At 31.6% G+C, this 13,274-nt stretch overlaps 1 protein-coding gene across 1 annotated transcript in view; it reads right to left on the reverse strand.

The window, feature by feature from the left end:
• Window positions 1–743: 743 nt before the first annotated feature.
• Window positions 744–13,274, reverse strand: part of LOC126744178 (neural-cadherin-like) — a 32,983-nt gene continuing 20,452 nt past the window's right edge. Inside the window, exons 2-3 of the mRNA XM_050451537.1 lie at window positions 8,260–9,355; window positions 744–1,222 (exon numbers count right to left, since the gene is read on the reverse strand). Of these exons, the coding sequence (XP_050307494.1) occupies window positions 744–1,222; window positions 8,260–9,289 (1,509 nt within the window). The 5' untranslated portion in view covers window positions 9,290–9,355. The remainder of the gene's footprint in view (window positions 1,223–8,259; window positions 9,356–13,274) is intronic.

Here is a 13,274-nt window from a genome sequence, read left to right on the forward strand (position 1 = left end):
TTTAGTCCCCCTATTTTAATTTAACAATCGTGCCGCCTTTTTTAACCTGCTTGCTTGGGTCTTATATTTTGTCTTCATATATGATATAACGACAGCAATATTTGCTCTAGTGGCGGATTTATGAAAAGCTTTTCGAATCCCCCTTGGTGTTATGTAAATAACGTGCTATTATTACAGTAAATTCATAACGCTTTGCATACTAAATCCACCAATGATTTATTCCTAAATTACTCTTAGGAAACCCCCTGGTATATTTGTATAATGGCTTAATAATTAGACAGTATTTGGATTTCCCATCTAACAAAAAAACACACAATGTCATTAAGTAATTTCATATTTTAGTTCATTGTTGTATAAGATAATTGTTGAGAAAAGATTATTTAAGTGCGTGCTTTATAACCTTAAAAGTTTGTATAAAGTGAAACTATAATGCCAATATTCGTTATTAATTTCTAATGATAAACATGTCAAGAAAACTCTTGCAATTAACTGAAAATGGCAACGAGACAACAAGAAACTTTTTCAATCGAAAAATAATTAAACGCCTTGTTTCCAAAAAGACTGCAGACTTTCTAAAATGGCATTCGAAGGTATAAATGGGGAAAACTTTCAATGCCAGAAAGTTCTCTATTAGATTTCTTTTAAAGTTTAGAGAGGAAATAATTGAGAAATGCTACGAAATTCTTTTATTGCAAATAAAATAAATTTCGAGGAGGCTTGTATTCATTCTGGCGAATAAAACCTTAAACTCTCGTAATACAGCTCACGTTTTTATCAAGTGTACGTATCCGATTGTAAACAACAAAATTAATTTTCCGTCCGCTCGTCAGAAACACATAAACCAAATTATAAAATAATATTTCCAAGTCTCGTCTTGATGAAGAAACTTTTTCAATTAAAACTTCCAACTTATAATTTATGCAAACAGTAATCTTACCTCCTTTCTCCGCGTTAGTAATGGTCACCCAAAAGTCAATAGTTTTTTCCGGGCCGAGCTCCTCGTAGTCCCACTTCTTCCTCACTTTTACCGAGCCGTTGGGTTCCACTATAACCCAACTGTTCTCATCCCTAATTTTAAACGTTTCCTTTTCGGTTTCCTTTTCTAGCTGGAAAACTACGCGGCCTTCTTGTTCACCATCGGTTTCTGTGAATTCGATGCGTTTTGTTGGACGAACTGCTCGTGTTACTCTACGTTTGTCTCGGTGCAGAATATGGATGTCGTCTGCAAATAGACGTATTATTGTTTTAAATTTTATAAAACATTTACAACACAATTTTAGAATAATTCAAATTCAATTTTTTTTATTTGCTCAATATATACGTATATACAAATTACACACAAACAATTTTACACCTATATATACTATATAACCCGAGGTCAAAAAGACTACAGCGCGACCATAGTGGCCGATAACACAAATCATATGTATTTGTGCGCAGTACACCTGTATAACTTAAACTATACGAGGTACGTCCAGAAAGTAAGTTCCGTTTCTATTTATATCCGCTGCAGCGCTGCAATCGCAGATTCGCGCATGCGCGATAGACGCCTATATCAAGGAGAAGAAACGTGCGCCAGTTTGAGATCGCTGTCAGCCACGTATGCTTTGTTGTGCTTGTGTACAATGTCGATATTGATTGAAAATCCCGTTGCTTGTGAAATTAGATCTGTGAGTCGTTTTCTGAATGATAAGCAAGTGAAACCAATTGAAATTTATTGGCAGAATTGCGAGGAGGACCTAGTAAAGTGCACGATGAAGAACGAAGTGGGCGTCCATCTTTGATTACAGAAGAACTGCTTCGGGTGATTGATAAAAAGCTTAAGAAAAATCGTAAGTTTACAATTAGTGCTCTCGCTATGGAATTTCCCCAAATCTCACGATCATTAATTCATAAAATTGTTACCGAAAAACTGAAATTTCGTGAACTTTGCTTACGTTGGGTTCCGAAAATTCTTACTGAGGAATACACACAACAAAACGGATCGATAGTGCAGTTTTTAATCGGTTATGATAAAGGCGGCGAAGATTTTCTATCACAGATAGTCACAGGAGATGCAACTTGGGTTTCTTACGATACTCCTGAAACTAAGCGGCAATCAATGGAATGGAGGCACACTTCATCCCCAACAAGGGTTAAGCCGAAAGAAATCTTGTCACCTCAAAAAATCACGTGCACAGTGTTTTGGAAAGGCATCTTACCGATTGATTTCTTACCGCGAGGTCAAACAATCAATGAGGATGTTTACTGCGAGACACTTAGCAAATTTTACCGCGCAATACAGAATAAACGCCGAGGATTTTTGTCAAAAGGTGTTGTTTTTCTTCACGACAATGCACAACTACACGCTGCAAATATGATGAGAAACCTCCTGCAGGGATTTGGCTGGGACGTGTTTGACCATCCTCCGTTCAGCCCTGACCTCGCTCCTAGCGATTTTCATCTGTTCTTACATCTTAAGTCTTTCCTTAGAGGTTAACACTTCAACAGTGACGAAGAGCTGAAAGAAAATGTGTCCATCTGATTGAAGACACAGGCGGCAACCTTCTGTGAAGAAGGTATAGAAAAATATGACAAATGCCTGCAAATTTCGGCAGTTATGTAGAAAAATAGTTTAAGAGTAGTAGATTTTTGTGCAATAAATATTTTTTCTGTATCAGTACACAATTTATTTTTATTACCAAACGGAACTTACTTTCTGGATGTACCTCGTATATAAATAAGTTAATAAGATTCCTAATGGAATAGCAAATGGCAGAAAAAAAAGGGTGAAAGGCGTGCGCGACACAAACAGGGGAAGCTAACCCTAAATATATTAATTTTACAGGTTATTCTATCTTATCTTAGCGGAAAAATCTTAGCGAAAAAACAACCGCACAGCACGCATGGTTTGGAAGAAATGTAGGTTAACTTTTTTTATTAATAAGAGATTGCTAAGCGTATTTTAGGAATCTTTTATAAGTATAAGTTTCATTCCTTCACTTTAATTGGGAAAATATTTCACAATTTAATCCCTATGTATGTAAAAGATTTCTGAAAAGCTGCAGTGCGATGTTGAGGTACCTTGTATTTATTAACAAATCTTGACTAATAACGCTGCAAGGTATGAGGGTTGTCCAGTTTTTAAGATTCTATGTAAAAAAGTATAAAAATTAAGTTAAGAACTCATATTAAGGATATTTTTATTATTTAAATGGGGTGTAATATGTTATGTAATATGTAAATGGAATATTGTAAGAAAAACGCATACAGCTGTTTTGTATTAGTATAACCATAAACCACATCACCGCACAGTGCTTCGAGCAATGGACAAAATTCAAACATTCAAACCCAAAATTTGGAAAGACATTGTATCATTTATAAGTACTACACCCTGTATATAAATATGTTGATATTTTCCTTTTTTTGCCTCTCGTTATCAGTAAAATTATTGTAAAGTTGACCGTCTCATTTTTTTTTATTTTGTACCTGATGTTTGAGATCATACCGTTTGAAAAGTGTGTGGTATTTAATCGTTTTTATAATTTTATATTATTTTTCAATCCTTTTTTATCCAATCTGAATCTTATCCTTATTTATCCCAAAACACTCCTCAAGCAAATACTTTATTAATGGGCTTGTTCGATAGCTTAAACTAAGCTCAGTTTTCGCGGTAATTTGCGGTTTAGCAAATATTTGTTTTTTTAGGATCTCTTGTCAGCATAACGCACAAAGATTTACTATAAACATGGCTGGTGGATTCCAAAAAAAGTAAAACCAAAGCAGTAAGTGATAAAATTTGTCAATTGATTTGTCAATCAATTAGCAAAAAAGTTTTAGAAATAAAACTAACTTGTAATTCACCATAAGACATGGCTAGAATCTAAAATGTGTTTGAATATTAATACTAGGATAATTAATGAGCTTGGACCCTCCCTCGAAATTTAAAGGAAGACCTGCAAAAGATTTTACGGACAGTAGCCAAAAAACGAAATAAAGACGAATTGCCGATTTGGTTTCCAATTATACATCGGAGGAACTACTTTCGCCGCACAGGAGTCCGCTAAATAAAATACAAATATCGTTGCAATAAAAAAAGTCTTCCCCTACAAGATACAACACTTTTTTTAGATTTGGACCTTTCTCAAAGAAAATACAATTTGCTGAGGTCAGTTATTAATAATTTATATGATGATTGTTTGCCATCTTTTTATAAAGTTTTGTGTTTTCAAAATCAATTGATTCCGCAAAAGTTTATCTTTACAGAACAAGGAGCAGAAATTAAATTACAACTTCGCTACTGCAATATACCTTTAAGGGCATTTTAAAAATTTTAGAAAGTAAATCATTAAATATGAAATTAAATGAAAAGCTCATTCCTGTTTGTAAGTATGGTTTTGATAGGAGTTCGGGGCATAGCATCTACAAACAAAAATTTGGTAGTTCTGATACTATAACTGACGAATATTTGTTTTTAGTTACTATGTCACCTCTTAAACTGGTAAATGAAGAAGTCGATGTTTTCTGGGAAAACTCTCGAATTTCGTCTACGTTTTATTGTAAACCCATAAAATTTTTATTTTTCAAAGAAAATTCCGATTTAGTCAAAAGCGAAAGCGCCAATCTTAAGAACCAAATTGACAATTTAGAAAGTTGCCATATTTTAGTTAATGGTGTGTATGTGCAAGTGCAGTTTCAATTTCATTTTACCATGTTAGATTGTAGCTGCATTAATACCCTATCTGAAACCAATTCAGCTCAGAAATGCTTTATCTGTGGTGCATCTCCAAAAGAGATGAACACAGATAGGTTTCGAAAAAGTTAGAAAAATTGAGAATCTTAACTTTGGGTTTTCATCCCTTCATTTGTGCATTCGTATATTGATTAACTTTTAAATTTTCACAAATTTTAAGAATTGTGTCAATAGGATAAAAAATTAGAATACCGAAATTTAAACAGCTTTTGAAGGATACCAGTAAATTCTACATCGACCTATACCCTTGGTATTACATTCCATGAAGTGTGCATAAGCTCCTAGTGCATGGAGGCGAAATTATTAAAAATGTTGAGATGCCAGTCGGACTTTTAGCTGAGGATGCTCTTGAAGCACGGCACAAAGAGGTTAGAAATGTGCGTCTAAATCATTCAAGAAAACACTCAAGAGAAAGCTTAAACAAGGACATCATGAATAGATTATTACTTACTTCAGATCCATTCATATCTTCTTTGAGAAAAGTTACAACTTCCAAATCGCGAGAATATAACATAAATGATATTAAAGATTACCTGTAGGATGATACTTTTTCTTTGCAATGGTATTCTGATATGTTACCTACAAATATTAATAACCTGAATTCAGACACGGATGATTCTGATTTGCCGAAAAGTGATTAAATTTAAAAATGAGTTGTTTAATTTGTCGTGTTCTTGTCCTGTTTTAGAACTATATATTTGTTAATTTGCTTACAACTCTTAGTGAAAATGAAACCTACTTTGCATTTTTTTATCAAAGGTCAACATTTGGAGGGTACTTAATTGAAAAAGTTTGGTGTATATAAATAAAATAAATTATTTTCTATATTTTTAAGTACATGAGTGCGAAATTAATTATGTAAAATATGCCATATATAGCTCAGTGCATAAGCTTCATAATAGTTTTGATTTGGTTTAAATCGGTTAGGTACAAAATGAGTAGTTATTTTTGTTCTGTATTCCCATATACTCGAAGCACTGTGCGCCGTATCGAATCCCGATAATATTAAATCACATAATTGATACTTTATTTTGGATGGTAGCCATTTTTTGAAATAATTTAAGTTTTTTCAATCTTATATAAGCAATTTTAATTTGCTATAAATATATGTTTGTAATGTTAGCGAATCATCAATAGGTATACCCAAATTTTTCACCTGTGAAACTGAGGCCAAAGGCATATTATCAATTTATGGAACAAATAATTGCCTAATTCTCTCAATCTGATATTTAGCATTAAAAAATAGCGTACAGGATTTAGAGGAGTTTAGTTCTAAATTATACTCATCGGAGATTTTTTTAAAATTATTTAGGCCTGTGTTAATTTTGTCAATATTTTCATTTATATGAACTAAAGAAAATAAAGTGTATATTTGAGAATCATCAGCATATTGCTAAATTTTAAATAAAATATAAAATAAATTAAATTCTTAATAGAATTACTCATATCTGCAATATATACATATGGAAAACAACAGAGGGCCCAAAACTGAGCCTTGAGGTACACCTGTGGCAATTGGTACAAGTTCAGATCAAACGCACGAAAAGATTTTCACTCTCACAATTTCCGCACAAAAGGTTCTATCTAATAAATATTGTTTAAAAAAATTTACAGAATTATTAGAAAGTCCTTAGTAATCAAGCTTGGCTAATAGCATATTATGGTTAATCGTATTGAATGTGTTGGTTAAATCAAGAAATGCCAGGCAAGTTATCAGTTTTTTATCTTCACCGTGATGAACATCATTTAAAAGATTAACTAAATAAGTAGAGGTGCTGTAAGCAGATCGAAATCCTGATCGACATAATGGGATAAAATTTGACGTGTTTAGGAAGTCGTACAATTGTTTATTGATATATTTTTCAAGAAGTTTAGAACCTACCGAAAGAATACTGATTGATCTTAGATCCTTTAGTTTTTTTAGGATTCGTCTTTTTAGCTAGCGGTTTTACGATTGCTTTTTTCCATGAAAATGGAAAATAACTTTCTAAAATACAGGATTTTAATATATTTAAATAGGGGTGGAATGCAGTATGGCAAGCAAAGTTTAATGTGCCTTACTGATATACCATCATCGCCAACTGCTTCAGTAGATATACTATTCAGAACCTTTAATAGGGAATTCTCGTCTATAAGCGTAAAATTTAGTTTGATATTAACATTGGGATGGATATTTAAACGGTAGAAAAAGATTTTGTCATCTGATATAGAGTTAGAAGCTTGAAAAGTAGATGAAGAAAAATTGCAAATAATTATTAGAAAATAAATCATCAGCCTAAAATGTAAAACAAAACAAAAATTAAGTAAAACATTTAAAAATATATAGTCATATTAATGTAAAGATATTGAGTTCCTCACATATAGAGTCCACACTCTTTATCTCTTTACCATCTACAACTATTATCAAAGGAAGACAATTCCTTTGTCGAGTATGAAACTTAACGCACTGCGTTAATATATTTAGGTATAAGGAATTGCAATAAAGGCAATTGTTTACATGGGTTGAATTTTCGTTAATTTCTTTAATATTATCTGATTTATATGATATTATTATAGACGTATCGCCTGTAAAAGATGTTACAGGCATATTGGGAATAACATTCGATAGTTCATTTACATAAAACAAAAAAAAGCTGGGGTCCAGCAAGGAGCTTTGCGGAAGAGCCTTATGTGTATTAATATTTTTCGATCTGACTTGACATTTACTGTTTGCAGAGTAATGACTCATAGAAACTTATTCTTGAGAAATTAAAAAATTGATCTCTAAAATCATAATTATGTAACTTGTTTACGATTGATAAGAATATTTTACGATCTTTGCAATCGAAAGCCCTGCTAAGGTCACACAATACCTTAACGGAACTCTTACTCAAATCAGTAAACTCCACAAGTTTCTTCAAACCTATGAGCAGCGATACCAGTGGCTTTATCGTGCTAAAAGTCATGCTGTTTCTCATGAATTATGAAATTTTTTGCTGTATATAAGAATAACTTGTCTAGAAAGCAATATTCAAATATCTTCGAACAAGAAAAATATAAAGTAATAGGCCAACAGTTATACATAGCATGACATTTTAAAAAAATGTAAATACAAAATGACAAGTTAACCAAGCAAACAAAAGGATTAATGTAATTTCAACTAGACGTGTTGAAACACTTGGCACTTTATCATTCCCCGACGATATCTATTATCTCTTAATTTGTTTATTATGAATTTGCAAATTTATAGAACATGATGTGATGAATGATATTCTTTTATCACATTGGCTTATGCTAAAATTTGTATTTTGCACTAAAGAATCTATTAAAGTCTGCCACTGCGTACGGACAATCAACGAATTTACTACATTATTTATATGCCAAGCAACTTTTGCAAGATTAGATGCTTAATATGCGAAACTTTTTAAAAAAGAAGTTATGATTTATTATCTTAAACCTGCGTACTCCCTCTATACTCATTATTAAAGACGCTAATCATTACAAGATACCAAAGTAAATAAAAAAATGTTAAAAAACATATTTCTTACCTTCCTCGAGCCTTTGCAAATCCAACACTCCATTATTCTCCGATGGTTTAAAATGGAAAATAATCTGTGCGGGCCTCGGCGACGTCCTACTGGGTACTCTCAAATCATGCGCCTCTACCACCAGCTCCAACTCCACCTCTTCCATCGGCTCCAGAGCCAACAAAATATCACCAGTTTGAGGTACGATTACCAGAAAATTTGTTGGAGTAACCAGTTTATATGCCACCTTATCACCATCCGCGTCGGTAGCTTCTACTTTGCCAATAGAAGAGAATCTTTTCCAGTTGGTGGTGACGTTATCACCCTCCATAGAATCATCTCCCACAATAAACCTGTAGACTTTTTGCGAGAACACTGGACTATTGTCGTTTTCATCAAGGATTTCTATTACAATATTGGTGATGGCTTTGTTGATACCACTTAAGTCACTTGCCTGGATAGTGAGGACGTATCTGGGAATATCTTCGCGATCCAGTACTTGCGCTGTGACAATATAAACCCCTCCAGAGTTATCTACTGTTACGTTAGCCATATTGTCACCTGTGACGCTGTTTCTTAATCCAAATGCTTGACCTATGTTACCAGCTATAATGCTGTAAGTTACCGGAAAGTTGTGACTACCAGTGGCTTGAATCAGACTTAATCCAGTCACCCTGGTACCTATGGGCTGGTTTTCCTCCACCCTTCCCACAATCTCTTCACTTTCATCTTTGAACTGCAACATGTTTTTCCTATCCAGCACATACAACTGAACCAGATGCTTTTTGGTCATATTGCCGTTATTTTCGAGCACCAGCAGATCGACCGGTTGATCTACCAGAGGACTCACATCGCTCACGGTCATAATCGAACCATCTTGGAGCATGGTGAAGAACTCACTAAAACTGGAATTGACTAGAGTGTAGTGTTCGTTGAATTTTTTGACGCTATAGCCCGGATGAGCATCGTGGGGTATCACTGAAACGGTGTCGCAGCTTGCGGATGAGAGGAGGGTGATGGCTGCAAGAGCCAGCATTGCTATGGCCCTCATTGCGGTTGGTTTGGTGAGCTTTCAGCTGATGTTGTTTGTCGATCGGTGGGACATCATTCTAGTACCCTGAAAGTAGAGAATAAGTTTAGTTTGGTGCAGTGAAAAATTATAGATATTTTGATATAAAAACTGATAGTGATTGTTATATTAGAGGTGATTTAAAGGTGAGTCTGCATAAGGACATTTATACTTAATATACATGGTCTTTTCAAAGTTGAGTAATTTATTTTTAAACCTTGTAAAACTTGTAAACAGAGATTAATACCACCAAAATTCACCTATATAAAAGTTGCATATTAAGACAGTTACTTCAAATTATTTTAATACAAACTTTAATTAGTTAAATGATAACCGTTTTTACAAGATTAGTTTAAAATTATCTCTAGCTGTTTGATTAGTACAGAGTCTTGCTCGCGAATTCACGACTCTTAAAAAGCTTCGAAAATAATATCCTAGTATTCACGAATTAAATCACAAAAATTTTGAATGCGCTTCTGAAGTTCTTCCAGAGTAATTGATCTCTAATCTAAGCTCCATCATGATCCAGCATTTCATTCAAATAGCCCCATAGAAAAATATCGCAAAGGAGCTAGGAGGCCAAGAAATGGGTCTATTGGGCCCTACAGATCTATTCGAAACCTCATTATGTAGATATTCATTAGCTTCCTGTCTAAGATGTGGTTGAGCCCCATTATGTAGGAACCACATATTATGGCTCACATTTAGAGGAATATCTTCTAATAACTATGGCAGATTATTTCAAAAAGAATCTAAATAAATTTCAACGGTCAGTTGACGTGGAAAAAAATATAGAGTCCAATAAGCATGCCATTCACCACGCCAGCCAATGTTTTTAATAAAAGTGAAACTATGTTGAAAATTAGATCTTTTTACAGCACGCAGATTTTTTACTGTTCCATCATAACTGTTTTGGATATTTTGCACTCCATTTCTTATAAAACCGGTCTCATCGATTCCTCGATTCTAGTGACAAATTTTGAAAAACGGTAAGAGTAGTAAACAAAAAATGCTAAGAATTTACACGGTATTTGCCGATAATATAAAAAAAAAATTTATTAACACTAATATTTATTCAAATTTTTAATGTTTTACTATCTCTTTAATTATGCAATTTGTATATAGGTGATTTTTGGTATATTAACTCCCGTTGACAAATCCTAAAAGCACTAAAAATGAATGACTCAATTTTAAAATACCCTGTATATAAAATTAAAAAAAGTTTAAGTTAACCTTTAAATAATTCTAACCCAGATGGGAGAATTTCAACTTAATTTTTATCTTGATTGTCTATCGTGTCCACTACTGTTAGGTACCAGAGCATCCCATATTTTAAATTTAACAAATTACGGGAATTTTTATTATTCCGTCTACGTTCAGATAGAAGACCGCGCTTATGTTTTGACTTTATTTCGATCCACATGCTACTTACTATTGTATTTTTTATAAATATTTATATTGATTGCGTTTTAATAATTATAAGTAAATAGTTTCGTACATCACATAATTTTCATTATTGTATTTTATCCTCATTCAATTTAATTAAAATTATAGTCATCAATGCGGTTTATCTGCAACCGCTTTTCCCAGGCTAGAATACTCGTATTTCATGCGGTTTATTTAAATGTTAGATATATCGTTAACTTAAGAATAATAAATTAATTAAAATGAAGAAATCTATACCAAAATTAAGGGAAAATACATAAACATATTTAAAAAATATATAGAGAGCGACTTAAAAGTAGATTTATTATATTTTTTTTAAGATAATATATTAGTTAATCCAGTTTTTAATTTTGCAAATTCTTCGCACTATTTAAAAAATCTATTTAGGAAAATAATATCTAAAAGTAATATAGATATTTATAATATATGTAATACGCTACATGAATTATGCATTAAATTGTCGTAGAATCCGAAACTGCATTTAAAAATAATGTGTGCTTATAAAATATTTAAAACTATCAATATATCTTTAAATATTATATAAGGTTTTTTTTTGTATTGATCATATATAGGGTAGGCTATTTTAGAAATTTGTAGAAAAAAAAAGAATGAAAGAAATGTCTATTTTTTTTATTTTTAATAGAAATCGTATTAATTTTTTCTCTTAATAATAATTGAATTATATCTAATTTCTACTGAGGCAGAATATTTAGGTAAGAGAGTTGTTCAAGCTAATTTCATTATAAAACAATGATGTTTTTGATGCAGTTGTTATCAAGGAAATATTAAAATGTTGATATGATAGTGATTTGTATTCAAGCAAATTTTCACGAGTTACAAGATATATTTTTAAATAGGTCACTTGTAAGTTTTGCAAAATTTTATAGCATAACTAGCATTTTTCAATGCTAAGCCACTATAAGACATTTACCATGGGGATTATATCTATCACAATTTAACAAAATACGCATTACTTTATCTTATTGCATTTTAAGTGTGTTAGTATCTTCTTTTGTGCATGAAATTAATAATAAACAACAATAAGAAATATGAGAAAATGAGAACCACAAAGCATGAACTCAAAAACGGCCTTATACTATTTTTATTAATATCTTTATTTATGGAATACATCATTGGAGTCAAAATACAAAAAAATTAAATTAGTTAAAATTATTTATTTATTAAAAATAAAGATTTTTACTTTTGTCATTTAAAACTTCTTGTTAGACGAACACTTTTCTTTTTTCTTGGACATATTTAACAAAATAGCCATAAGTCAGTTTTTATATAACGTAATAAATAATTATATAAAGTAGTAATCAATTTCGAAGCCTAAAAACTATATAAAAAAGAACAAACTATGGTAATTAATAAATTTAAATAATTTACAAAATACCTTTTTTCAAATATAACGTATTATTAAAATTTTAAATAATACATTACATTTGTTAGAACACAAATTATTTAATCCGGAAACGTATATTATATTTATTAACGTATATTTCTACCACAATAATTAATCTACGAATTGTTACGTAATTATGCTTAATTCAGACGACGAGCATTGTTTTAATATATAAATAACAAGAATCCTTTCAAATGATTTTAAAATAAATTGAGATTATTAGATAGACTTTCTGGATAATTTGTGTAAAAATGGATTAAATATTGAATTTTTATAATAATTTTAAATTTTAAATCTCTTGCAATTGTCGCCTTATTTTAAATTATATTTTTTTACGTTAATAAACCAAATTTCTTTTACTTAAATTGAAGAATCTGTCTAAAAATGGATGAAATTTTATTTTTTCGGTTTTGTTGGGCGCCAAATTTGTTAACTGTTTTTCTGACAACACCTAATTGGGGGTTCCAGGGTTCATGGTGACATATTTGTCGTATATAAATAAATCGCAAACTTTAACGATAAGCCCAGCTTTAGTGTTACGAAGGATGGCGAGACAATATTACAGATAAAAACTTCTTATAAAAGAATACATTTTAATAATTAATTTTAACTTCAAGTAATAAAAAAGGTGTTGCAACTAACTATTCTTTAATTAAATTAATTAAGAACACAGGTTTTTGCAAGAATTATTCACATGAATCTCTGGTTGTGATAGATGTGATCATTTTCTTAGAGCTCTTGACTGTGATAATTTTGTATTAGCAGTATTTTTAAATTTTAAGAGATAATTTTATTAATTAACATTATAACTACCTTCTTCTTCATATGATTTTAAGACAGTGTCTTGTTTTTTCATAGTTGTAAGTTGACTCCGATATCCAGCTTTCCGTCTATTAAATAAGATCCCAATGGCCCCGAGGTGTCATTGGGATCTCATTTAATTCAACTGCCTGGAAAATAATTCTCCTCTTAAATGCATGACTGGTATGGTTAAAAGTTTAACAAATTTGGCCCTAAGAACCACCAGATTAAGTCATCTTGATCCTCTGATAGATGTGATTTCCTGAAGATTTGACTATGTAGACGACATACTTCTAATGGGTTTAAAATAGAAAG

This window comes from Anthonomus grandis, chromosome 13 (assembly GCF_022605725.1).
Source record: "Anthonomus grandis grandis chromosome 13, icAntGran1.3, whole genome shotgun sequence".
In the NCBI taxonomy this organism is placed as follows: Eukaryota; Metazoa; Arthropoda; class Insecta; order Coleoptera; family Curculionidae; genus Anthonomus; species Anthonomus grandis.